Here is a 25,444-nt window from a genome sequence, read left to right as displayed (position 1 = left end):
TTGAATCGCCAGAATTGTTGGAAGCGTCATTTTCAGAGGAATTATATGCCTGAACTCTCAAAAACAATCTTCCTTTATGCTTCAAGTTCCTTGGAAAGTTAACCGATGACGCCGAACGAGTTCGGAAGGACACAAGACTTGTTGACGAAGTAGAAGCAGAAGATAACTGGGGTAGGAAGGAGGGTTTCACAGTCAGCGAAGACATCACAGCTCCCCAGAAGCAACAGAGAAGGAAAAAATTGACCGTCCTCAAAGCAATCTCTAATTCCAATCTTACACTTGCACACAGTAGACAAGCGAGAGATTCAGTGATTCACCACTGAACGGCTCATTTTAATTTTCAGCCCTTCGATTTGGGCTTTTGGGGCATGTGATTCTTATTCTCAACTCAACTTTAGGCCCAAAAATGAGTTTCCTGGGAATTGACCCAATTCGATCGGGTTTAAGGGGATCTCAAAATGATTTTCGACGAATGATTTCTCAGGGTACGTAATTACCACAGATAAATGCTAGTCTGATCCCAGCTCATCTTCCGTGTGTGTGTATGTGTGTGTAAACCACGATGTTTTTTTTTTTTTGGGTTACAAAAACCACGATGTTTATAATTGATAGATGATTTTGCTCATTTCTCAAACCCAACGAGTCATGTAACATAAAGGACCCATATCTAACCCCCCTTTTTTTCCCGGACATCTAGCCATGTTCAAGGTTAAGAAATCTAGTCATGTTTAATTTTAGAAAATATGTATAATATGTTTAATAATTAAAAATTGCTAAATAAATTACATTATATGGATGGCTAAAAATAATTCTGACTTTTAATTCAAAGACAAATAAATCTTTAAGGAAATATTTATGAGCATTTTCTATCTCAAGTTATTGAATAAAATTGAAATACCAAGTCCTTCCTTGGCAAAAATGTTTGATCATACTCTTGAACTTCACCATCTATTTTAAAATCTCACTGAAAGCGTGTCAACATAATTTTTTCCATTTAATATTCATTCATTGCAATTTCCTCATTCATACCCTACATACCACGTTGACACATTCCATGCCAAGGCCAATGCTCATACCCTTCCACAACGAAAATAAATAACTTTCACCCAAAAATAAATAACGATGGAAAGAATGAATAAATGATTGGTGCATAAAATTATTTTACAAATCAAGCATCAGTTGGGGACTTTTCTACCATCCTAAAGAAAATGATAATTATAAAAATAAAATATGGAGGACAAAAATCTGCTCCTTATTGTGTAGGAGGCAAATCTTCTGGTGGGACATCAGATCGAGGGGGCGTGGTTGAACCAAAGTCTAAATCAGGAAAGACACCGGGCGGCCTTTCTCGAGGCTCGATGGAAAGTAACTGAGTTGAATCCCCCACCACATCCGCCCAACCATAATGAGGTTCAGCCCTTCATACAGAAACATCACCAAACTTCAATTACAAGAAGATTATTATCTGGTTAAAATTTTTTGGTATATGCTACTTCCTTCAAAACAAAATACTAAAGATTGGTTGGCAAAAAAAAAATACTAAAGATTGATTATATGCTAGGAAAGCAGTGATCTTACTCATAATATGTTTCCTCGTCCACAACAATATCCCAGCTTTCACCGGTTGTACTGTTTCCATATTTATGGACTTTCCTGATACAAGAAAAAGCCTCTAATCAGCCCCTGCCGACAACTTTTCCTAAGGTCATTTCAGGTGATATGTGCTTAATAAATTTGACATAATGAGTCCATGTCAGCAAGAAGCCGTTATCAGAAGTAAAATAGCAAAACAATCAGCTATAACATAGTTTCGTTCATACCCGTTTCCAAAGTGCTCTTCTCCCCAAGTTCTTGACCAACCTGACGAAAGGAAGAAAACACATTATACTATTCACCCCCAAAAAAAAAAAAATTAACGTTACGCTAAAACCAAATATGGTCAAGATCAGCCGCATAGAAGATGAAAAATGAAAGAGAAGAAGCCAGCCAAACACCAACCAAGGTACTCCTATGGCTGCCAATGATTATAACATGAAACATGATAAGAAGAATAAAACGCCCCACTTTTTTATATTAAATCAGCAACTTGGAAAGGAAGGGTCAATCTGGCCCTCGCTAGTCCGTGAATACACAAGGCAATGACCCAAATTAGAATGATGGGGAAAAAATAGAGGGCAACCATGTTTGGTGAACAGGACTAACAATATCATTGCTTTTTGCCATTTGAATGGATTGACAGCAAAGCTGAAAATATGCCTTTCTAAACTCACAGCTTTGGCATCGAGTTTGAACCAGACTACTCAAGATCTTGGTGATTAACTTTATTAGTCAATGGAAACCTAAAATATGAAGATAGCCAAAATTTAGTCCATCCTTCAACATGGGGTCCTTTCCTAGGAGGAAGTGGTCACCATAAAGATACACCACAACATTGCTGTGATGTAACTGTGTGGATATATAATAGGGGTGGGGCGAAAGCTAACACAGAATGACTTCCCTAAATCAAGTACATGATGAGAACAAGTGTTCTTACCAAATAAGCTAATCTAACCTGCAAGACTATCTATGGGAGGCATATGGGCATAATGACATCCAAAAAGGAAAAGAAAATGAAAGAAAAGATTGTGATAAACAGAAACTAAAATCACTAAAATCATCATGAGAACGTACGTTCATTATTGGGAGATACATGCCATGTTTCCCCATGCCGTGTACCCAAGCCTCTAAAGAACCTCTCCTCCCACTTGTCTCCCCATTTTGTCCCAAGCTCAGTTTCAGCCCATTTATCAGTCCTGAGAAATTATAAAAATTATATAGCAGAAGGATGCGTGAAGAAGATTGTCAATCAGAACTGATACAAAGTGAGCTGCATAGAAAAATTGGAGGATGGGTACCCCCTCCACTCCTAAAACAATCACTAGAAAATTCCTGTTGCATAGGAGTCAGCCAAAAAAAATAATTCGTTTATGAGCAATTATCAAGTTGAACTTACTCAACAGACGTTAAGAAAGAGTTAATAACTATGTGATCAAAGGCCGTGTTCCCCTTTTTCAATTTATTTAAAAAGTACATGATATGTTGATATTAAGAATCAATAGATGCAAAATAATCTTTGATCATGAAACTTTCTCACTTCGATCTGCCTAATAGAAATCAAATTATCAATTTCCCAAAAAAAAACAAGTCATCATCCAGAAAAAAAAAATCATCATAAAGGATGTTATTCGATGCTGTTAAAAATTTTTTACACTTTACGCCATGGATCCTAACCTATGTTTACCTATTCTAAGACATATAGCACATGGAAACGTGAAACTGCATAAAAGATCATTAAAGCAAATTCACATGAAAGGATGATTAAATAGAACCATTTGAGAACAGATCCTCTTCCATCATAGTTTTCTCCCCACTTTTCCCACCATGATTGGTCATTCAGTCTACCATACTTGTGTGCACCTTTCTCAGTCCAGCCTTTAGCATCATATTTCTCCCACCTACCCAAATTGAACGGTCAGTCTTAAATGCATTTGTTTCATAAATGATTCATAGAGAACACCAATATTTGATGTCATATGCAGTATCAGCTTACCATTTCTCATACCATCCAGCATTTTCAGTTCTGATTTTGCTTGTTTTTGTGCACTCCTTTCTATTCTTGCTATGTTGCTGCAAGAATAAGCACGCAAGGCTAGTTCAGATGATAGCTTTCCTTATTTGCAAGATGGAAATAATTAAAAATAAAAAAAGTTACCTCCATTCATCTTGATTTAAATTTTCTTGCCATGTTCCCACCATGAATCCCCCTCAGCATTTTTACCAGATTTCTCCACACCTGGAAGAGAATATTGACACTAATGAGTGCACCCGTTCAAAGACAACATTTTGATCATTTAAGCAGATGACAAATAATGACACTACAGCCTGTAGGACACTAATTAGAGAATCAATAACACTATTAGTAAATATAGAATGCAGTACACTGGGAACATAAATTGTCTGAGTCCCCTAATATATTAGGCAAATTTGCCAAGGTTGTAAATGAAAATAACAGCCAATTCAGAATGAGGTTTTGAGGAAACTCGGTCAATAATGCCATTTTTCACGAATGTATGAATTAAGCAACCCCCTAGCAGCATAGGCTGCTCATCAAATGCAATAGTGGATATGGTATGACATGAAACAAGCAAATTTTGACGTCATGTTTGAGTCTGTCCAGCGGCCATTCATTCAAACAGAAGTTTGTGAACAAATGCATATGACCAGAATATTGCAAGTAAGGTACATGGGTAACTAAACATAGGAGAAACAACTACTCAACCAACTAGAGATCATGAGACAACAAATGGAGATCCAGCATTCCAGTAACTTTTATTGAAGCAGGATACGTGAATAGAAACACTTCTAGACACAACCAAAGAGCAACCAAATTATTTTTCTCTACATTGTATCAACTTTGACCAAAATACATGTACACACAATATGTCTCTAGAGTTTTGCTAAATAAACTTAAGGGGTCCAGAGCAATATTTGGAGCTCCCCAAAATCACCTTTAAGAAAAAGTCACATGAGTGTTGCTTCTTCCAGAAGTAATTCTGGACTCCCTCCCAAAACAATCAGAGTTCCTAACATTTTCAGAACAAATTCCATATAATTTAATATCAAGCTGCTCTAGCAAAGACAAAGAGAGTAATGTACCTAACTCCTTATATCCCGTCCAGTCACTCTTCTCCCACCACTGTCAATTAGATCAATAAAGCCAATTAAATGAATCCACCTGGTATATGATGCTTGATAAGGTCATAAACAATATAACATGTTAAGAATGAGTCCAACTGAAAGGTGCTTGATGGGGTCAAACAAAAATATCAAACTCATGCAAACCATATTTGATTAGGCAACAAAAAATATTTGTGCACCCAATATATGTGAACAAATATCACATGTTAATGGTATTTCTAGCATCTAGGTTTAACCAACAATAAGTTGAAAAACATAATATTTATACAATGGAATTAATCAGCCATAAAATCAAAAAGCTAAATTCCTGTCGAAGTTGACAGTGTAAACCTAAGAACTTACGAAGAAACAAGTGCTTAAAAGAAATTGCAAAACAATAACATCATGGCTGCATCCAGCAGATCTTTGAATGTAAAAGAACTTGACCCTAGGTAAAGGTTGGTGCAATGCGTATTGATGACAATTACTGTCTCTACCAGTAAAAATTGCCCGTCAGTTAAATGAGTTGGGACAAGTTGATATAGCTGAAAATTCCTGATTAAGAATATTAATCACCAATTTTTCAAAAGAAAAAATTAACACTCAAATTACAGTAATGAGTTAGTCTCTTTTGATAACCAGGCATGGAAAAAAAAAAAATCAACAGAAATCATGACATAACTTTCATTCAACTTTAACAAAAGCTGCTTCTGCAGAGTTAATTCCTGATCAATCATACTAGTAATTTCAAAAGTATAAAAGTATAAATACCGTTTCCTTCCATTCTGAGGAACCATCAAAAGATTGACCTCCCATCCTTGTCCATCTACATCTATATCCATTTTCACCCAATTCTTCCCCACTTTCTCTAAACCAGGTGCTCCCATCTTCATTAATGCCAGACTCATTTACGTTTTCGTTCAACAAGCTGATACCCCAGTCCTTCTCGTTTGCTATACCAGTGTCTGAAAAAACCAATTAACACAGAAAAATAGTTTTGAAGATACTGTAAAGGGCCAACTGAAAACATTGGCTTCTCTTTAATCATTAGACAGAATGACCATGGCACTGTAACAATTTGGCAAGAATATCATTCATAATCTACCTCTTTTGGGAGGAGTATCACGTGACTGTGGACCTGAATTTCTCGGGTTACAGCGAGGGTAGAATTTTTCTTGCTTCGTAGATGATCTGTGGCCACTACGATATTAAGGAGCATAATCATTTAAAGCATATTTCATAAGAAGAAAATTGTAAAAGATACAAAATAAAGCCATTATTATGCAATGGTATAACGTATTTCCCAAGACAAAGCATTATTTACGCTGAGGAAAAGTGGATAAATAAGTACTAAGCTTTGTTCCTCCATCTGTCCTCAATGTTGATCCAGGCATTTAAGTTTCATCACATTATTGACAACTAAAGAATTTTCATTTCAAAATAGTATACCAATTTGTGCATTCAACTAACATTTCATTATTAGGTCATTTTTACTTACTAGTTACAAAAGGTATAGCCCCGTTAATTTCGTTGTAAGGCAAACCCATCGTTCGATTCATGCCGTGTTGATGCATGATAATACCACTTCAATCTCTTACGAGCCAAGAGACGGTCCTCACCATTCGCTAGAATATCACAGAACAATTTAATTTTAAGTCTTCTACTGGTTCTAAGAAAGCTGAAAACTTAAAAGAAAAATAGAAAAACTGCATGGACTTGATCGATGCAATACCTCCTATCACATCAAGGTTGTCAAAATTTCGAAAATAGACTACAAAGCATTTCTTGCCTTTTGGGTTCATCGTCTTACCACTGCCAACGCATACTAGCATAAACCATAGCAGACCTTCACAGTTGACATTAGTGACCCCATATACCCCGAGGCGGAGATATATTTATAACAATTTGATATTATATATATACGGCTATCTATATAAAATGACAATAGTGTAGTAATGGAAATTAGACGCTTACAGTGGTGAAGCAAAGGGCATTGCAGGAGACGGTTGAATACGAACTCTGTGGGGGATTTTGGTAGTATCGAACCGCCATTCTTCAGTCCTCTCACCGGTGTTGCCAGGCCGAGAGATTCTGCGAATCGGGACCAATGAATCGGGACAACAGCAGCAAATTTGAGAGAGAGGAAGTCGATCAGGGCGGAACCACAGCTTTCTGTGCTGCAATACATTATGAGTATTATAATGGAGAAGTCTGAGCTGGAAATCAAATTGCGCGGAGTAGCCTCTGAAAGTCGCCGCCGCCATTGGGGGAAAATGGCATTGACAGACTTGGAGTTCGAGTTGAGGCAGCTGTGATACAATGTGAAACCTTTTTCAGTGTTTGGATGAAGACTCTGAATGTTAAAAAGAGGAAAGAGAGGAGAGAATGAAGGGAGAATCAGAGGGAAAATCGGAATCTTTGTTTGGGGACATTTGAATTGGAATGGTGAGATAAGCAAAAGCGGTGGCTGGAGTGGGTACGAGAGAGGAGGAACTCAGATCCATCGGGAGCGGCGAATCCCGATACTTATTGTTTAATCGTGTACACGTAACACGTGAGCCGACGGGGTCCCACAACTTTCTGATTTAGAGTTCCCCTCGCCTTTTGCCGCACTTTGGATTTGCCACGTGCCATTTCTTCCTTCCTCGAATAAGGAATTTTATATACCTTAAATTATTTTCCACACATAATTTTATTCCCTCGCGTTGTTTTTTTATAGAACAGTTTACATATTTTTAGGAAAATTAATCACAAATTGAGAAACGTAGTATTACAAATATTAACATATTTAATGAAGATAACTAATTTTAAGTGGCTTTTTTAACGTCCCCTATCATACTCTAAAAAGAAGATTTATCAGGATTCGAACTAATCGGAATTGAGTCAGATAAAATATTTCTTTTAATTTTATACCATTTCCTCGTTTTACATATTAAATGCAGACGGTGCGCAGAGAAAAATAAAGGGGGGGGGGGAATTAGTGTGCCCTCATGAGTCCATGTTTGTTGCGATATTATCTTGCTCTTTCTAAACACACAAATGAAATGAAAGGATCCGAGTGAGTAGCAATGTTGGGAGATGTTTTTCCTTGAAATTACGTATATTTAAAATTTCGTTGCAGATATGTGGCTTTACATTGTGAAGGAAGTCAGGTATACTAGAACAGAGGAAAATATGCGAATCAAAAGGACGATGGGACAGTGCAAATTCATGCACAATAGGGGGATACGGACGCGAGAGGATGGGGATTTGGGAGCGAAGGCAAGAGCGGAATTGGATAAAATGGAGTATGGAAAGTGATAGGACCCTTATCTATCCATTGGAATGCCACGTCCGGTGGATGAGACGTGGAAGCAGCTTTGGTTCATTGGGCAAGCCCGGGAGCACCTGTTGACCATTGGAACGTGGCTGTGGATGATATACGTCTGACTCTGAACTACGTGTCCCCGGGCATTCGTGGTCGACTTCCATGCCACGTGGCGCCATAATTCAATTGCTCTTTGACGAGGAAACCAAGCCTTGATCTCTCTCTCTCTTCTTCCATCTCTCCACGTGTCCCCTCCGGCTCCTTGGATAAGCCCCTCTTCTCAAACCCTCCCGCCCCAAGCCTTCCAGCGCATTATTATTATCATTATCATTATTGCTACTACCATTTTTTACAGCATATTAGCATTTATTGTTGCTATTAGTAAATGCTAAAAGTATTAACTAGAACCGTTTCTCTTTTTTTTTTTTGAATTAGGTTATAACTCCCCCGGTATCCGATCCTTAAAGGGATCGACTAATCCGGATCCGGAGTTTGCCCAGAAAGGCAGGGTGAGATGTTGAAACCGAGACCTAGAGGCGAGTGCACACTTTGGGCACCCTTTCTAACCATCAGGCCAAGCAACAGAGCTCAGAACCGTTTCTCTCTACTAATACTAAGCACCACCTTAAATCTTGACTTAATTACGCAGAAGTTGCGGTGCATGAGTTGCTCGGGAGGATGACAGGAAAACAAAAAATATATATAATAAATACTGAAAACCTAGCGAATCAGACAAAAATCATCCAGTCTCATATTGAAAAATTCTAATGCGAGATTGAACCGTTTATTCCTGACCCATGATACTGGGCCCAACTGGCAAGCAACCCAAGCCATCTAATGTCATAATAATGCTTGAACATGTCGGGCTTTCATGGCCCGGATAGATTGGGCTTTAGAAGAGAACAGAATGGACTCAGATAAAACTCACTCCAACTTTTGAGTGCTGAGCAGTGTGGGATCTTAGATTTTTTTTTTTGGCTTTTTCCTTTTTTTTTGCCATTTTTATTAAAAAAATATATATGCATGAAAATTATTTTTGGTTTAAGTTTCATTTAATACTCTAAATTATTTTTTTTTCAAGTACATTCATTATTCTAAAATATTGTATTTCATCCAGCACGCTGAAATTTTTTTTTTAGATATGCCCTACATCTTAAAATATTTTCTAATGCAATTATCTAACACCCTAAATTATCTTTTAGGCAAATTCAAAATCTTAGAAATATTTTTTGATTCGTCTATCACCCTGAAATATTTTGTCAAGTGCATCTAGTATCCTAAAATATTTTGTGATTCATCCAACATTTTAAAATATTTTTTAGATACATCCAGTATTTTTACTGAATACACATGAAAAATATTTTGGAGTATTGGATGAAACTTAATGCAAAATAATTTTAATATATACTATCTCCGGTCCTTGATATAAGAATTAGTTGATTAATTTAAATAGATTAAAAAAACCTAGTTAAATTAGTTATTTGTAATAAATAAATATTATCTTTTCTAAAATATCTGTACTTATCAAATATATTTGCTAAAACTATCATTATTATAACGAATACTTTAAAAAAATGAATAAATATGAGAAAAAAATAAATTATGATATTATATTTAAGATCAATATATTAAGGATCAAATTTGAGTGTCTCGGTGAAAAGAATAATGTCTACGCCTGACAGTTTTTTTTTCCATTTTAATTAGATCAGAGTATATATGTGGTTAGGGGTGTGCATAAGACCCGCATACTCTAAATGTGTGCCTAAGCTTGCAAAAAAAAAAAAAAAAACCAGCCTAGCTCAATAACAACCTACCTAAACAAAAATAGGTATTTTTGGGCAGGGCCAGGGCATGGACAGGGTATGTTGCCCTGTCCATTTGGCTTTACACGTAAAAATATATAATTATACATATATTATAATATACAATATTATACTATTTTCATCCATTATCCTCTTTTATTTTAACTAAAAAAATTAGGTAAATCTAGAAAAAATAAAAGGAACATAGAAATTATAATTATATAAAAGAACCAGATATCAAAATATAAGATTAAATATGTTAAATTGCTCCTAATCAAATTTCCTTCTTTTCCTCTTACCTCCAATTTTTTAAAACAAAAAAAAAAAAAAAAACTAAAACCATCTTTCAAATCTTGTGCTTTCATATGATCATAAGAATCTACTAACTATATGAATGAACTAAAGAATTGAATTATATAATTAGCTTAGTTATTAAATGTTTTAATTATTAAAAAATGAAGTTAGGGAAAATAGAAAAAGATTAATTAGGGACAGCTTGGTATTTTTAAATTTATATTTTCATATTTGATCTTTCAAACTAGTTATAATTTTTACGAGTTTGTTAGTTATAATTGAATTTTTCCACATATGATTTGGCAAGGTGTCGTTAAGTTGGGCATGAAAGTCTGTCCTGCCCAACTCATCCTTGCTCAGCCCAAAATAGTTAGGACTTATACCAGGCAGGGTTGGGTAGCAGGCTACAAAACACAACCCGTTCATTTTTCGAGCTAGACATCAGACATAGGGTTTGTCTTATCTAGCCCTGCCCATATACAACCCTAACGTGGTGTGTCCATGGATGACAAATATATTTTAATTAATTAAAACCCTTACTCGGTTCACGGCTTTCTTTGCGGGGACTACTGGGGTCGTCCAAGGCTCGTTTGGTTAATAAAGAAATATTATCAGCAAAGTGGTGTGCAGATTATAAAATCAAAAACTCTATTCAATCTAGAATCAAGAACAGCTGAACACGCCAATATACAGTAATTCTTATATCCTAAATATAAAACTTATTTTATAATATAAATTACATTACAAAATATATTGTATAAATTACACTAGTACATTTTTTTGCTGTCGCCAATTCACAGCACATTCAATTACAAAAACAAGAGTTAAATAATTAATTTATATATATTAAAAAAATTAGTTAAATTATTTATTTATTAATAATATGTATCGGTTACCTAAAGTATTCCGTCTGTTTCTTTTTACGAGAGACAGTTATAGAGTATGGCATGTTTCTTTTTATATGAGGCGTTTAGATGTTGTCTCAACTTTACTTTGTTAGCTTTTTATTTTACTCTCATATAATTACTAATGGTACTTGTATATTGCATATTTAATTCTTACATGCATACTCTCCACACAAATGATAGTGTTTTTTATTAAAAAAAGTTATATTTTCTTTTACATATTCAACTAGTTTTAATTAATATTTCAAACAATGTAATTTGATGAATTATCTGGAGATAGTACTTTCCATAATTATCTGTATTGAAAATTACCCGTAAATTAAAACCTCCTCAATGTATACATAATTAATAGGAAGAATTTAAAAAAATCATCACCTTAAGAAATAAAATAAATTAAAATTTTATATTTAAAATAACAGTTAACCACATTATAAGCTATTGGTCTCCCTGGACGGGACGTGCGTTTTTTACGTGTAATAAATGTGTATGTACCCCTCCTATTCCTAGTATAAAATCTGTTTAACTAATTTGATTAGATTAGGTAAGTTAGTTAGTTATAAGAAATATGATACATTTTTTCTAAAATATCATAATCATCTTTTTTAATACCCTATCTTCCTCTTGTATTTGATAATGGTTAAAGAAGTATCAAGAGGAGTAATTTAGAGAAAATTGATAAATATGATAAATGAATATTATATTTAGAACAAAAATCAACTTAATAATTAGGTCCTATATTAAGCACAACAGTAGTACGCATATTTATGTATCTGTACTTCATGTAAAGATTTCTTTTTCGTCTTTTTTTTGGGCCTGATTCATGTAAAGATTTCAAACGAGTGAGAGAACAAAAATGGACTGCACAAAGGTAAAAGATGGAACATCCATCGAAAGCACATGAACCGTAGTGCTACGTATTAATTAATCCTATGGTCTTCGGGGAATATTACCGTTCTTTGACGTGCTCCAGGGAGTCCGTTGATCGGGTGGAAAGCCAGCGGCCAGGGGAAGTTCACGGCCGATTTGCGCCCATTTTTTTTTTTTTATACTAAAATATATGTATCTTCCTATTAGAAGTAATTCTATTTGAGACACTGTCGGGTACTAAATGTGGACACCTCTCCCAATAGAGATTCGAACCTTAGTTCGTCACGTTGCGAGGGATTAGCTCCTTCTGTTAGACCCAACCCCCATTTGTGCCCTAAATTGTGGCGCCTCACTTGAGATTTAAAAAAAATTTGGATAGAAACAAAATCATAGTTTTAAAAGTATTTCTATAATATACGAAATAAACATATGAAAAAATTTATCTCGATTTAAGAAAAAATATTTTTTAAAAGCACTTAGTGGGTAATCTAAACACCTCCTTGAAAGAGTGTTTGATAAAAAAACAAATTATAATTTTAAAAATAATTTTATAGTATACAAAATAAATATATGAAAATAATTTTGTCTTAATTTATGTAAAAACATTTTTTAGGTGTGTTTTTTTTATTAAACCAAGCACTTTCTTAATTTAGGAGTACTCTATTAATTGCTTTTTAGTTTTGTTTACAAGTCATTTTAGATGTGTTCCACACAAACGAAGAAAAAACCTTAAATTTTATTAATTTTTCTTTCAAATTTAATACTCAATAATTAGATCTTATATTAAGGATTCGAGAAATAACTTTTAAACTTTACTTATATTTAATACTCGTCTAATCTTATTTACAAGTTACTTACAATATGTTTCACATTGATCAAGAAAAATTTTAAATCTCATTAGCTCTGATTTAAAATTCAACAACTTTTCAATTTTATCCTTATTCAATATACCACACAAATCAAGAAAAATTTTAAATTTTATTAATTTTTCAACTTTACTTATATTTAATACTCCTCTAACCTTATTTATAAATCATTTACAATATATTTTACACATACTAAGGAAAACTTTAGATTTCATTAGCTCTCATTTAAAATTCAAGAATTTTCTAATTTTATTTCTATTCAATATACATTATAACTCATGTAAACAAAGTCAACAAAAAAATTATATATCCATGTTCAAAAAATCTTTTAGTGGCCTATAAATAAAACTAAAAAATATATTTTTCCGTTGTTCTATAAATAAGGCTAGAGGAGTATACATTATACTCCTCCGGTCTTTAATATAAGACCTAATTGTTGAGTTAGTTTTGGTCCTAAATATAAGACCCATTTCTCATATTTATCAATTTTTTCTAAATTACCCCTATAGAGACTCCCTCAACCATAATCAAGTAGTAGAAAAAGATGAGGTACTAAGAAAGATGATTATGATATTTTAGGAAAAACATGTGACATTTCTTATAATTAACTAGCTTACCTAACATCATTAATCTAATCAAATTAATTAAATGGGTCTTATATTAATATCCGGAGGAGTAGATTGATAACAAAGTCAACGCAATAATAAGTGAATGGTAAAGTTGTCAATTCACATAAAAAATTTATCTCTATACTTTGTAAACATGACAAAAAAATTTATTCACTATTTGCCTCATAAATAGAATCAAGGGAATAATAATATATTTACAAACGACTTTCCAAAAATTCAGATTTTATTATCCACAACTTAAAATTTAATAATTTAATAATTTTATTTTTTTATCTACTATGTGTGTATATATATACTTTCCAAAAAAAAATATATAAAGGGATAAAATAATATATTTATGTTAGAAATCTAATAGACTAACTTATAGGGGAAAAAATCGCACTATACTTTATAAATAGGCGAAGAGTATGATCTAATAATACCGAGGGAAGAAATTAAAAATGTTTTAGAGAAATAAACACAAGTCTTTATTTGAATACAATGGCACCACCTGTTTAATGTACCTTGAATTTTTTTTTTTGGGCTGAATTTTAATGTACCTTGACTGAACCTCAATTGAAGGAATCCAGGTCCATTTCACCGCTGCTTACTCAATGTTCAGGACTGGTTCCATGGTCCCGGGTTCTGTGGGTGAGGAATCACTTTGATCAGCAATTAAGAAAAGGATCAACTTATATAAACTCAATTAATTAATTAATTAATCACTTGAAAAAGTGAAAGAGGACAAGAACTGGGAAAAAGATAAAATAATAAAGGAAGCTATGAGGTGAAGTAGGCTACTGGGAAAGTGGGCCATCTTCATGCAAACCCAATCACCTTTGTCCAGCAAGCAAGAATTGATTCGCTTCTTTCTGGGTACGTCCCTCCCAATCCTCATCAATCTCATGTGGGCTCTCGCAGGTTAGCAAATCTTCCACCGCCAAAAAACAAAAGTTGATAACAGCTGTTACCAAAACAAAAAGTTGATAACAACCCACTCGTCTTTATCTCATTAATATTTTCCCCTCAATTATTTTCCTGTAAAATATCCTAAAATCAAATCCAGATTCCAGCACAGACGCAATAATTTGGCGGCATTTGTCCTCGAAGCACTTGGTTTCCATTTTAGAAATTTTGACCAAGTAGAGGTCTTATTTTAAATTTGCTCATTAATTTCTTAACGCGCAAATTGCACATATTTACCTTTTTTTCCATTTAAATTCATATGGTAGCTGTGATTGCTAAAATTGATATATTGTCTGGTACCCCACCTAATAACTTTGCACGTGGCCCATGATTTCTGCTGGGCTTGCCAGCAGTTTGCTGTGTTATAGACTACGTTAAAATAGAGTAGAAAATAATTAAGTTATAATAATGCTACTACTATTTAAATTAAATGATAGATGATACTGAAATTTGGAATAAATAAAAGAAGTTACATCTGTGACGGTACTGCGTACTTATAAAAAAGTCATAATTGTGCTGATTAGAAAAATAAATATTAAGTATTTTTATATTGCGCAGACAATTAAACAAATATACGTAATGGTAACTATTGAGAACGCGGCATGGTTTGTTGAAATTGTGTTGTTTTATATTAATTTATGGGGTATTGACATATGACCATTGACGTTTATATGAGGAAGGATGACATATAAGTAAAGCTAAAACAGGCGCTTAATAAAAACAGTGCTATGAAATGGGCTAATATCAGAAAAGATTTGAGCACTTAATTAAAATTAGAAAATTATTGAGGAGGGGGTGGTTAAAATGGCATTTGAACGGCTGAACCTCAACTTTTTGAAACATTTGACCATTGGACCACTAACGCCCCCTACTAATGTGATGAAAATATTATATAAAATCATTAATTAAGTTTTATAATAAGAATAAAATCTTCTATTCAGGAATGATAAGCATATGATTGCAAGCGAGAAATACATGTAATATCATGAATAACCACTCTACTCATTTGCCTTTTTTTTTTTTTTTTTTTAATTTATGAACACTCTACTCATACGTAATAACAAATACATACTCATGAATGGCAACTATTATTTGAAAAAAGCGAAGAGCATTCATGTAAATGCGCTCAAAATTTTAATTTCACCCATGAGATGTTTCCCAATGGACAAATTTTAATTCCAACCAAGTTTCTCTGAATTTTAGTTATTTCCTGGGACAATTTTTATCAATTACCCGTTTCAGGGATCCTTTTATGTCATTCTCTCCTTATGTTGTTTTCCTGAAAATGTCAAAAGCATGTAAACTGAGCTAGATGTATTCAATTTGTCCCGATAAGTTTGGGACGGATAGAACGGGACTAAAAAAACAAATTCAGGATGGGACAAGTATTAGACAAGACGGGATGTGACGTGGGATGAGGTTGTCCTGTCCCGTCTCGTCCAATTCTAGAGTGTTTTTTTAAAAAAATTATTTATTAATAATTATTATTAAATTATTCAATTTACTTATTAATAATAATAATAATTATTTTTATAACGATTTTTAGCCTTTAAGTTATAGTATTATCTCAACAAAATCTTTTTTCTTAATAAAATAATTCATAAAGCCATTATATATTGTCTCTTTTACAATATTTTTTACAATATTATTTTTACACCTTTTTTATACTATATAATTAGGCTTTCTACATAATATTTTTATAATTTTTTTTATCTTTAGAAGCTCAATAAAAAATAATTATTATAGCATAAAAAAACTCATATAAGAAATTATAGTATTTTTTTATCCCATCCTGCGAACACCCCTAACTGAAATGCACCCATAATTTAATAGGAAAAATTTTTAAAATAAAAGTTTTGAATATATGAAATTTCAATTCAGATAGCTAGCACTTAAAATTTAAAAATAACTCAATGAAGTGAAGCTTAAACTAACATTTTAAAAATGTTATGAAATTATCTGTAACCAAAAAAAAATTATAAAACTTGTCATTTTTTATTCACAACTTGTTAACTAACTAAAATAACGGAAAAAAAAGTTATAAAACATGTTATAGTTACTTCAACACTTGTTATTTTTAATTCTATTAATATAGTTTATGCCTCACTTTTTTTTCATTTTTAAGTGCTGGTTCACTGAATTAAAATTTCGTATATTCAGATTTTTTTAAGAATTTTTATTAATATAATACTACCAAAAAAAAAAAATCCGCGCGGTGCCGAGGCAGCGGAGCAGCAAACATATGAGCAGCACGGGAATCGCATGATAAAAAGCATCGAGCCGGAAAAATATCCAAGGCTAAGGAAAAAAGCGCAGATGGTCGAAAAGCGCACCAACCACCTAATTTTAATTGTAATAATAACAATAATTATAAGTAATTGACGAATTGTAATTAGGCAGCGGAAGGTCATCTAATTAGGTGTGAGTTACGAGAGAGAAGCTCAATAAGGAGGAGGGAGAATATTCACAACCTGAGCGTTCCCATGGAGGAGCTTCAGATTCAGATGTTGGTAGCCGAACTGAGCGACGACGTTTCGTCGTGCCAATCGCCAACCAACCAGCCAAGTTTCTACCTGCCATCGTCGTACCAATAGATAAAAAACTCGGGGCAGGCGATGCGCCCCCAATTTTTCTTCTCTTGTGCGTCTCAACTTTCTAGAATTATATTGCTTACATATATTATATATATACGTGATTTGCTTGATTCCCCTTTTGAGGGCGAATGAGAATGCATAAATTAAGAGAAAAGTGAATCAGAGATGCTAGGGAGTCCCAAAAAGATAGCCATGCCCTTTGCCAAATGGGTTTCTTATCTTGATTGGCGTTGGCTGCTGTTTATAGTTTCTCCTCTCTTTCTCTTCTTCTTCTTCTTCGTTTCTTCTTTCCCTTCTCCTCCTTTCAGTTCTTTTTCGCCTCTCCGGCACTTTCTTATCCCTCCTGCCTTTCAAGGCAATTCCACCGTCAATGGGGATTTTTTGTCCAAGGACGAGATGGTGCTGCGGTCCAGAATAGCGGTGTGTTTGGTTGGTGGGGCTAGGAGGTTTGAGCTCACTGGACCCTCAATTATCGACAACATTCTGAAGCGATATCCCAACTCGGACCTGTTCTTGCACAGTCCACTCGACAAAGATGCTTTCAAGTTCTCTCTCTTGAAGAATGCGCCCAGGGTTGCTTCTGTGCGCATCTTCCAGCCTCAGCCCTTGCCGGAGACCGAATCTGAGACTCGAGTTCTTACGGCGCTCCATTCTCCCAACGCCATCCAGGTTCGTTTACAATGATTCTTCTCTCTGTCTCTGAAATTTTTCATTCCAACCACTTCGTACATATTTTGATCTATTCCGTATTTTCTTCTAAACTGTACTTGTTCGATATGGAATTTGGGAGTCCGAGTCTACCGGATCTGTCTCAATCGTATTCCTCCTCCTCCACGAGTTTTTCATTTAATTTCTCGTCTCCAAAATCTGTGAATATTGCTCTGCTTGTCAAACGATTTCTTCAGGTTGTAATGAAAAGTGTGTTTATTCCATCTCATTTCACACCAAATCTGATGTTTGCTGGACTTCGGCGAAGGATAACTACTTTTATTGATTCGTGGGCAACGTTTAAATTTCGCCCTTTTACGCCACCGCTTTAATTTAAATTTTGCTCAAAAATCAACAAGCAGGCTTCTCTTTGTCATTTCCCCCCTTTTCTCTCATTTTAGTTTCGGATTTTTTTTTTCCCGGGTATTGAAAGTGGCGTGGCCGTGGTGGTCATCCGAACGGAATAACAGCTTCTCCACGGGTGAATCCACTTCCACCAACCCAATCCCCTGTTGGACGTTTGATGTTGTAACTCTCAAGTCTCCCATAATTATGACCGCCACAGAAAAAAAGCTTCCTTAACGAAAAAGCATAGCATTCCATGCTTTGAAGGAAGATATTTGTAAAATAAATCAATCTGATTTTGTTTGGGAATGACGTTATTGCAGGGACTAATTCAGTATTTCAATCTAGTCGAAGGATGTCTCACGATGATAAAAAGTTACGAGGCGAAGAAAAATTTGAAATATGACTGGATAGTCCGAACGAGAGTGGACGGGTACTGGAATCGTCCGCTGAAACCAGAACACTTCATCGCCGGTCGGTACGTGGTGCCGGAGGGATCTTCGTACGGAGGGCTAAATGATCGGTTAGGGATTGGAGATCAGAATACATCAAATGTGGCCCTGTCACGTCTCTCGCTGATACCGGCTTTAGATTCCGCCGGATTACAAGGTCTCAATTCAGAGACAGCCTTCAAAGCGCAGCTGACCACGCAAGGGGTTTCATACGCGACGAAGAGGCTCCCTTTCTGCATCGTTTCGGATCGGAGGTATGATTTCCCGCCGGGCGAGTTCGGCGTGCCGGTGGCTGCGTTATCGAGCCCCGGTCCTTTGAGCGGAGCGAAATGCCGGCCCTGCAGGGCGGCTTGTAAAGAGGAATGCGTGGGGAGAGCGATGTCGGTGTTGAACAGAGGATGGAGCTGGACCCGTTGGGATAACGGAAGCCTCCGTCTCTGTAACGCTTCGGGAGCCTGGGAAGATGGATGGGAGAGGCTATTCGATAAAGTCGCCGGTAAAAAATTTGCGGCGGTGAGGAGGGGAATTCAAACCATGAGACTAGAAGATTGCCTTCGAGATTTCAAACAACTCAAAAAACGGGCAGTCACGTGGGACGCGCCGCCGGCGACTGACATATGTAAGTTGGGTTTGGCCCACCCATAAGCGTAGATAGAGTAATCTTCTTTCTCTTCCTCCTCGTGTAAAATTATTTACGAGTAATTTCTTGCATTTAGAAAATCAGAAGCCGTACGTAATGACGGCCGTGAGATGTGTTTTACATTTTGGCTGCTCTTTGCTGCGCTTGTTTAATCTCTGAATCAATTCATTGAAACCCAGGAAACGCTAAATGGTAAACATTGATTGATTGAATGTACAGGGTTGGCCTTGTCGATGGTTAAAAGGGCATTGGGGGTGTTTGGGAAGGAAGTGTTTCTCAAAAATATTTTCTCATAGATTAAGATAAATTCTTTTACGTATTTACTTTACATACTTTAAAAACACTGATTTTGATTATATCAAAACACCTCTATTGTCTCTCTCCGTTGTGGGAGCGCATTCTCTCTCCGCTGTGAGAGTTAGTTACGACGGTTATCGTCGGAAGTCGTAACTTCTTGTTTCGCCGTGCCGGTGCGGCGGAGAAGAAGGAGAGTGATAGAGTGTGTACCACGTCGCCCACTGCGACGGGGAAAATCGAGTGGAGCCTCTGTTATTCTCTGTATCAGAGGTTTAGTGAGAGTGTGAGTTGGTAAAGGTGCTCTGAAGATCACTGTGAATGGAGATGGTAGAAGGATCGAGTAAGAAGGGAAGAGGTGTTGAGGTTGAGCTGAACTGGTTTGAAGCGAATGACCGGAATAGATCCGGTGGTGAATTAGTCGGCAAACTAATCACAGACAAGAATTTGAATGTTCCTACGGTTTTACAGATGATCAGGAAGGGGTGGAATCTGGAGAGGAAGGAAGATTTGGCGATTGTGGAGATAGATCGAAAGACATTTATGTTCGAATTCAGACGTAAGGAGGATTACATGAGAGTCCTTCGGGGGAGGCCTTGGTCGGTTAATGGATGGCTTCTGAATATACAATGCTGGAGCGATGATATGGTTATTAGTGAAATAGACTTTGAGTGTTGCCCTTTCTGGATCCAGTTCCAAGATTTACCAAAAGCTGCGATGAATGTAGAAAGTGCTAAGAGGCTTGGAGGAGCGATAGGTGAGGTAGTTCTGGTTGAGGATCCGAGGAAGGGAGACCTTCTGGTTCGAAGTTTTCTAAGAGCTCGTGTGCTCATTGATTTGAAGAGGCCGTTGGTCACAGGAATCAAGTCACCTAGACCTGGTAAAGATCCAGCCTGGATTAAAGTAAGGTATGAAAGACTGTCCCACTTATGCTTTATTTGTGGTAGAATTGGACATGATCTAAGGAATTGTGCTTATCGTGAGAATATTGATGAAACGGTGGAAATACAGTATGGTAACTGGTTAAATGTGCAAGCTGCTAGGAGGGTGGATGATATTATAGTCAGCTGTAAAAAAGATTGGGAGGAAATTGATGAAAATGGTTCTGTAAGGAGGCAGGGGAAAAGGCCCGAGCATACTGGTATCTTGGCTAGTGAAAGGAAAGATGAAAATTCGTGTTCTAATCTTAGCCTGACTGAAAAAGTTGAAATTAAAAATAAGAAGGGAGGTGGAACATGTCCGGATGAGAGCATTAAGGAGAAGGAGAGTGTGTCAGATAAAGATGGTGCACAGCATAAGGGTGAATCGGTGAATACTATTGCTTCTGAGAATGCTGAGACAAATAAGAAAAGTAAAGAAGCAGCGGAGACTGTTACTGGGGAAGGATGTGGGAAGGGTAAGGTTGAGGAGGAAGTGAATGATTTATCAAAGGCTGTGGTTGTTTATGGCAGTATATCTCCTCTAGCTGAGGTGGTGGAAAGTCTGGGGAGAGTCAGATTGAAGAGAGGTCTAGATGAGGAAACTGATGACAGAATTAAAAAGAAGAGGAAGGTATTGGTAGAAATGGTTAACACTCAGGCTGAAGTTGTGATAAAGCCTAGAGTTAACAGAAGCAGTAGGAGGAGTGTTAGAAGTGCAAGGGGAATGGCAAGAAAGAAAATTATGGATGAAAATACGGAGAGAGAGAGGAGAGCTAGCAAAATTCCGTCTATGAATAGTGAGGGATATGAAAATGATATTTTGGGTGGAGGCTATGTGAGTTTTTCTGAAGGCTTTGGTGGCTGGCCCACAGCCACCAAGGAGTCATGAGTATTCTATCTTGGAACTGTCAAGGGTTGGGGGTTCCCTTGACAGTTAGAAATCTGAAATATGTGATAAGATCCAAGAAACCCCAAATAGTCTTTCTTATGGAGACTAAACAAAAAAATGTGAAAGTTGAAAAGGTGAAAAGAGGCTGCAGGTTTGATTGTAGTTTTTTGGTGGATCCGAGTGGTAGAAGTGGGGGATTAGCTGTCTGGTGGTGTGAAGAAATTAAAATGGAGATCCTGTATAGTTCAAAAAACTTGATTCACGTGAAGGCAGATTCTGCAAAATTTGAGGTACCTGGTTTCATTACTTTTGTCTACGGCCCTAATGATGAAAGGGAAAGACTCAGAACTTGGCAGATTATTAGAGAATTTGCTAAAGAAGTAGTGGGTGCATGGTTATGTGTAGGAGACTTTAATGAGATTTCTGATCAAAGGGAAAAAAGCGGTGGGAACCCACGAGTTTCTAGAAAAATAAGAAGCTTCCAACAATTTATTACTGACTGTGAGCTGATTGATCTGGGCTTCAAAGGTCTATCTTTTACATGGTGTAATAAGAGGAGAAATGATGATCATATTAAGGAGAGAATAGACAGAGCTTTGTGTAATATTGAGATGAGAGAGCAGTTCTATAAGGTTCAGGTTTTCCACTTAGAGCCAGTCGGCTCTGATCATTCCCCCCTACTGATAGATCTTTGGTGCAAAGAGAATAAAACGCCAAGATGCTTTAAATTTGAACAGCAATGGATTACTCACCCAGGCTATCCCGCTGCTGTTGAAAAAGGATGGAACTCTGGTGAATTTGAGAAATCTGATGCTGTGATGGAGGTCATATTGAGACTGAATAATTGCAAAAAGGAATTAATAAAATGGAGCAGGATAGAGTTTCCTAATAATAGGAAACTGATTGAGAAATTGATGCTGAAAGTTTCTCATTGCTATCAGGCTGAGTTCTCTGAGGCCATTTCTGAAGAAATTAACAACCTTGAGAGGGAAATTGACAGAATTTGGGAGAAGGAAGAGATCTACTGGTGGCAAAGGTCAAGAAACACTTGGCTATGTACTGGAGATATGAATTCAAGGTTTTTTCATCTGGCTACTATACAAAGAAGACAGCAGAATGCAATCCTGAGGCTTAAAGATGAGAATGGGGTGTGGTTAGAAAAGGAAGAAGATATTGCTGTTTGCTTTACGAACTACTACAAAGACCTGTTTAAAACATCTGGAGAAAGAAATTTTGATAGGGTACTGCAATTTGTAGACTGCTGTGTGACAGATAATATTAATAACTTTCTCCTTGCACAGGTTACGAGAGCAGAAGTACAAGAAGCAGTGTTCCAGTTGGGAGGGAATAAGGCCCCAGGCCCGGATGGCTTTAGTGGAAAGTTCTACCAAGCTTCCTGGGCGGTGGTTCAAGAGAAAATATGGCAGATGGTCAAAGATTTCTTTGAAGGTGATATTGATATTGATGAGTTGAATGAAACTAATATCACCCTCATCCCCAAAATTGATAAACCTGAAGATGCAACTCAGTTTAGACCTATCGGTTTGTGTAATTTTGCGTACAAGGTGATATCAAAGGTGCTAGCCAATAGAATTAAACCTTGGTTAGACACTTGTATTTCAAAGAGCCAAGGTGCTTTTGTGCCGGGAAGGATGATTCATGATAATATTCTAGTTGCCCATGAAATATTTCACTATCTTAGATGCAAGAAGAAATCAGCTAAGTATGAATTTGCATTAAAAATGGATATGAGCAAAGCATATGATAGAGTAGAGTGGGATTTCTTGGAAGCTACCCTGTTAAAATTCGGTTTTGCTGAGAAATGGGTAAAGTTAGTGATGAAGTGTATTTCTTCAGTGAAACTGAATTTATGTTTATCAGGGAGAAAGGTTGCTGAATTGATTCCCCAAAGAGGATTGAGGCAAGGTGATCCCTTGTCACCTTACTTATTCATTTTGGTTGTTGAGGTGATGTCCAAAATGATTAGCCAATGTACTGATAGAAGAATGATTAGAGGGATTAAAATCACTAATAATTGCCCAATGATAACTCATAGCTTCTTTGCTGATGATGTCCTGTTCTTCATGAATGCTAGTGAAAGTAATTGTAGAGTGCTGGCCGAAGTGCTCAAAGATTATTGTATGGCATCTGGACAGCAAGCTAATCTGTCAAAATCTGGAATTTTCTTCTCCAGGAACACTCCTGTAAACATTAAAGAAAAGGTGTGTGTAATCTTAGGTGTTATTGACCTGGTGGAACCAGGAAAGTACCTGGGGATCCCGAACTTGTGGGGAAAAACAAAGCACCAAGCTTTGGCATACATCAAAGAGAGGGTGGGGAAAAAAGTGAAAGGTTGGAGTGGAAAGTTGCTCTCTCATGCAGGAAGAGAGGTGATGATTAAGGCTGTTATTAGTGCTATACCAATCTTCCCTATGAATATGTTCAAATTCCCGAGGAAGTCTTGCAAAGAGCTAGATAGCATTGTATCAAGTTTTTGGTGGAATGGGGGTGGTGAGGAAAGGAAGGTACACTGGAAGGCTTGGAAGTCTCTAACTAAGTCTAAAAGTGTAGGAGGAATGGGATTCAGGGATTTCGAAGTCATGAATGATGCTTTGTTAGCCAAGACTGCTTGGAGGATTTTGAACCACCCTGAGAGTATGTGGGTTCAGGTTCTGAAGGGAATTTATTTTCCTAATTCTACCTTTTCAGAAGCAAAAAAGGGGAGTAGAGCCTCTTGGGCCTGGAGTAGTATTTTAGAAGGAAGGGAGTGCTTGAAGAAACATTTATGGTGGAAGATTGGAAATGGTGCTGAGATTAACATTTGGAATGACAGGTGGGTAGAAGGGTTAGAGAGCAGTTTGGCCCAAATCTGTAGTGTTCCAGAGGAGATGAAGAACTGCCGGGTAGCTGATCTGATTTCAAATGGCTCTTGGAGAGTTGAAAAATTGAGAGAAATCCTTCCTGATGAAATTTTAAATTTGGTTGAACATACACCTCTGAATGATTGTAGCAGGAAAGACGAAGTTGTGTGGGAAGTAGCAAAAAATGGAGCTTATACAGTCAAGAAGGGCTATCATTGTACTAAGAATGAAGGGAAGGTTGTAACTAATAAGGCGGGCTCCTCCAGAATTATACCTGATGAAATGTGGAAGAAGGTATGGAAACTTAAGACTCTGCCTAAAATTCAGCATTTCGTTTGGAGGTGTATTGCTCAAGCTATTCCAGTATCTGCTTCTCTTTATAAAAGGAAATGTAGCAAAACTGAAGTGTGTTCAGTATGTGGGAAAGAACCAGAAACGGTGGAGCACATGTTGTTTTTCTGTACTTGGACAAGGTGCGTGTGGTTTGGATGTAATTTGGCACTTAAAATAGATGAAAGCAGCATCTGCAGAATTGAAGATTGGTGGGCCGAGATGTTGACTGTTAATAGTAGACTGGATGATCACCAACTAGCTTATATAGCTTGGTTAACTTGGCTGATATGGAAAGAAAGGAACAGATTCATCTTTGAACAGAAGGAACCTGATCCTCTGAAGGTAATAAATGAAGCAGGTAAGGCTGTGAATGAATTCTGGTTGGCCAGGAAATGGGGTGAAGAGAAGAAAACTGAAGTTGAAAAAGTTAAAGGATGGTCTCCTCCAAGATTGGGCTTTGTGAAAATTAACTGTGATGGTGCATTTAATGGTACTGATGCGGCTGTGGGGATTATCTGCAGAAATGATGTTGGGGAGTTCCTTTGGGGATTCTGTGATAAGATCAAACCTGTTAATGCAGAAGTCTCTGAGATATTAGCAGTAAAAAAAGCAATCTCCTTAATTAAGGAGCTTGGTATTTTGAAGGCTCAGATTGAAGTTGATTGTAGTAATTTGTTCTGGTGTTGTAAAAACCAGTCTGTAGATAGTTCAGATTGGAGAGGAAGATGGGATCTTTCGGAAGTCTTAGTGTCTCTATCTGACTTGTTAGAAGTGGAGGTCTCCCTGGTTCCTAGAAAGGGGAATATGGCAGCTGATTGGTTAGCTGTGTCTTGTTGCAAGGGTGTGTGTCCTATTGGATGGGTGTTTTCACCATCACTCCCTTTACTGAGCATTCTAGAGAATGATGCTCGGGTGGTTACTGGAAGGTGCGAGTCTGGTATTGTGGTTCTGGCTGCGGAAGAGGATAGATGCGGTGTTGGTTGATTTTGCTGGTAGTTCTAGTTATTTTCTTTTCTGATTGGTGGCTGTATTTTCTTTTGTGAGGTGTGTGTTTTTGTAGGTTGTATGCTTAGGCCT

General features: G+C 36.5%; 1 protein-coding gene and 1 pseudogene across 1 annotated transcript; one reads left to right on the top strand and one right to left on the bottom strand.

The window, feature by feature from the left end:
• Positions 1 to 1,113: 1,113 nt before the first annotated feature.
• On the bottom strand, positions 1,114 to 7,194 carry LOC114749312 (uncharacterized; annotated as a pseudogene).
• Positions 7,195 to 16,732: 9,538 nt separating this feature from the next.
• LOC114749311 (uncharacterized) lies at positions 16,733 to 19,306 on the top strand. The gene is made up of 2 exons (XM_028937806.1): positions 16,733 to 17,594; positions 18,302 to 19,306. The coding sequence occupies exons 1-2, from the start codon at positions 17,091 to 17,093 to the stop codon at positions 19,073 to 19,075; spliced, it is 1,278 nt and encodes a 425-aa protein (XP_028793639.1). The 5' UTR covers positions 16,733 to 17,090; the 3' UTR covers positions 19,076 to 19,306.
• Positions 19,307 to 25,444: the final 6,138 nt, after the last annotated feature.

Source organism: Neltuma alba, unplaced genomic scaffold (assembly GCF_004799145.2).
Source record: "Neltuma alba isolate B1F8T4 unplaced genomic scaffold, ASM479914v2 tig00006016_pilon, whole genome shotgun sequence".
NCBI lineage: Eukaryota > Viridiplantae > Streptophyta > Magnoliopsida > Fabales > Fabaceae > Neltuma > Neltuma alba.
Note: the sequence above shows the minus strand (reverse complement) of the source record. Positions and strands in the feature narration are given on the sequence as shown.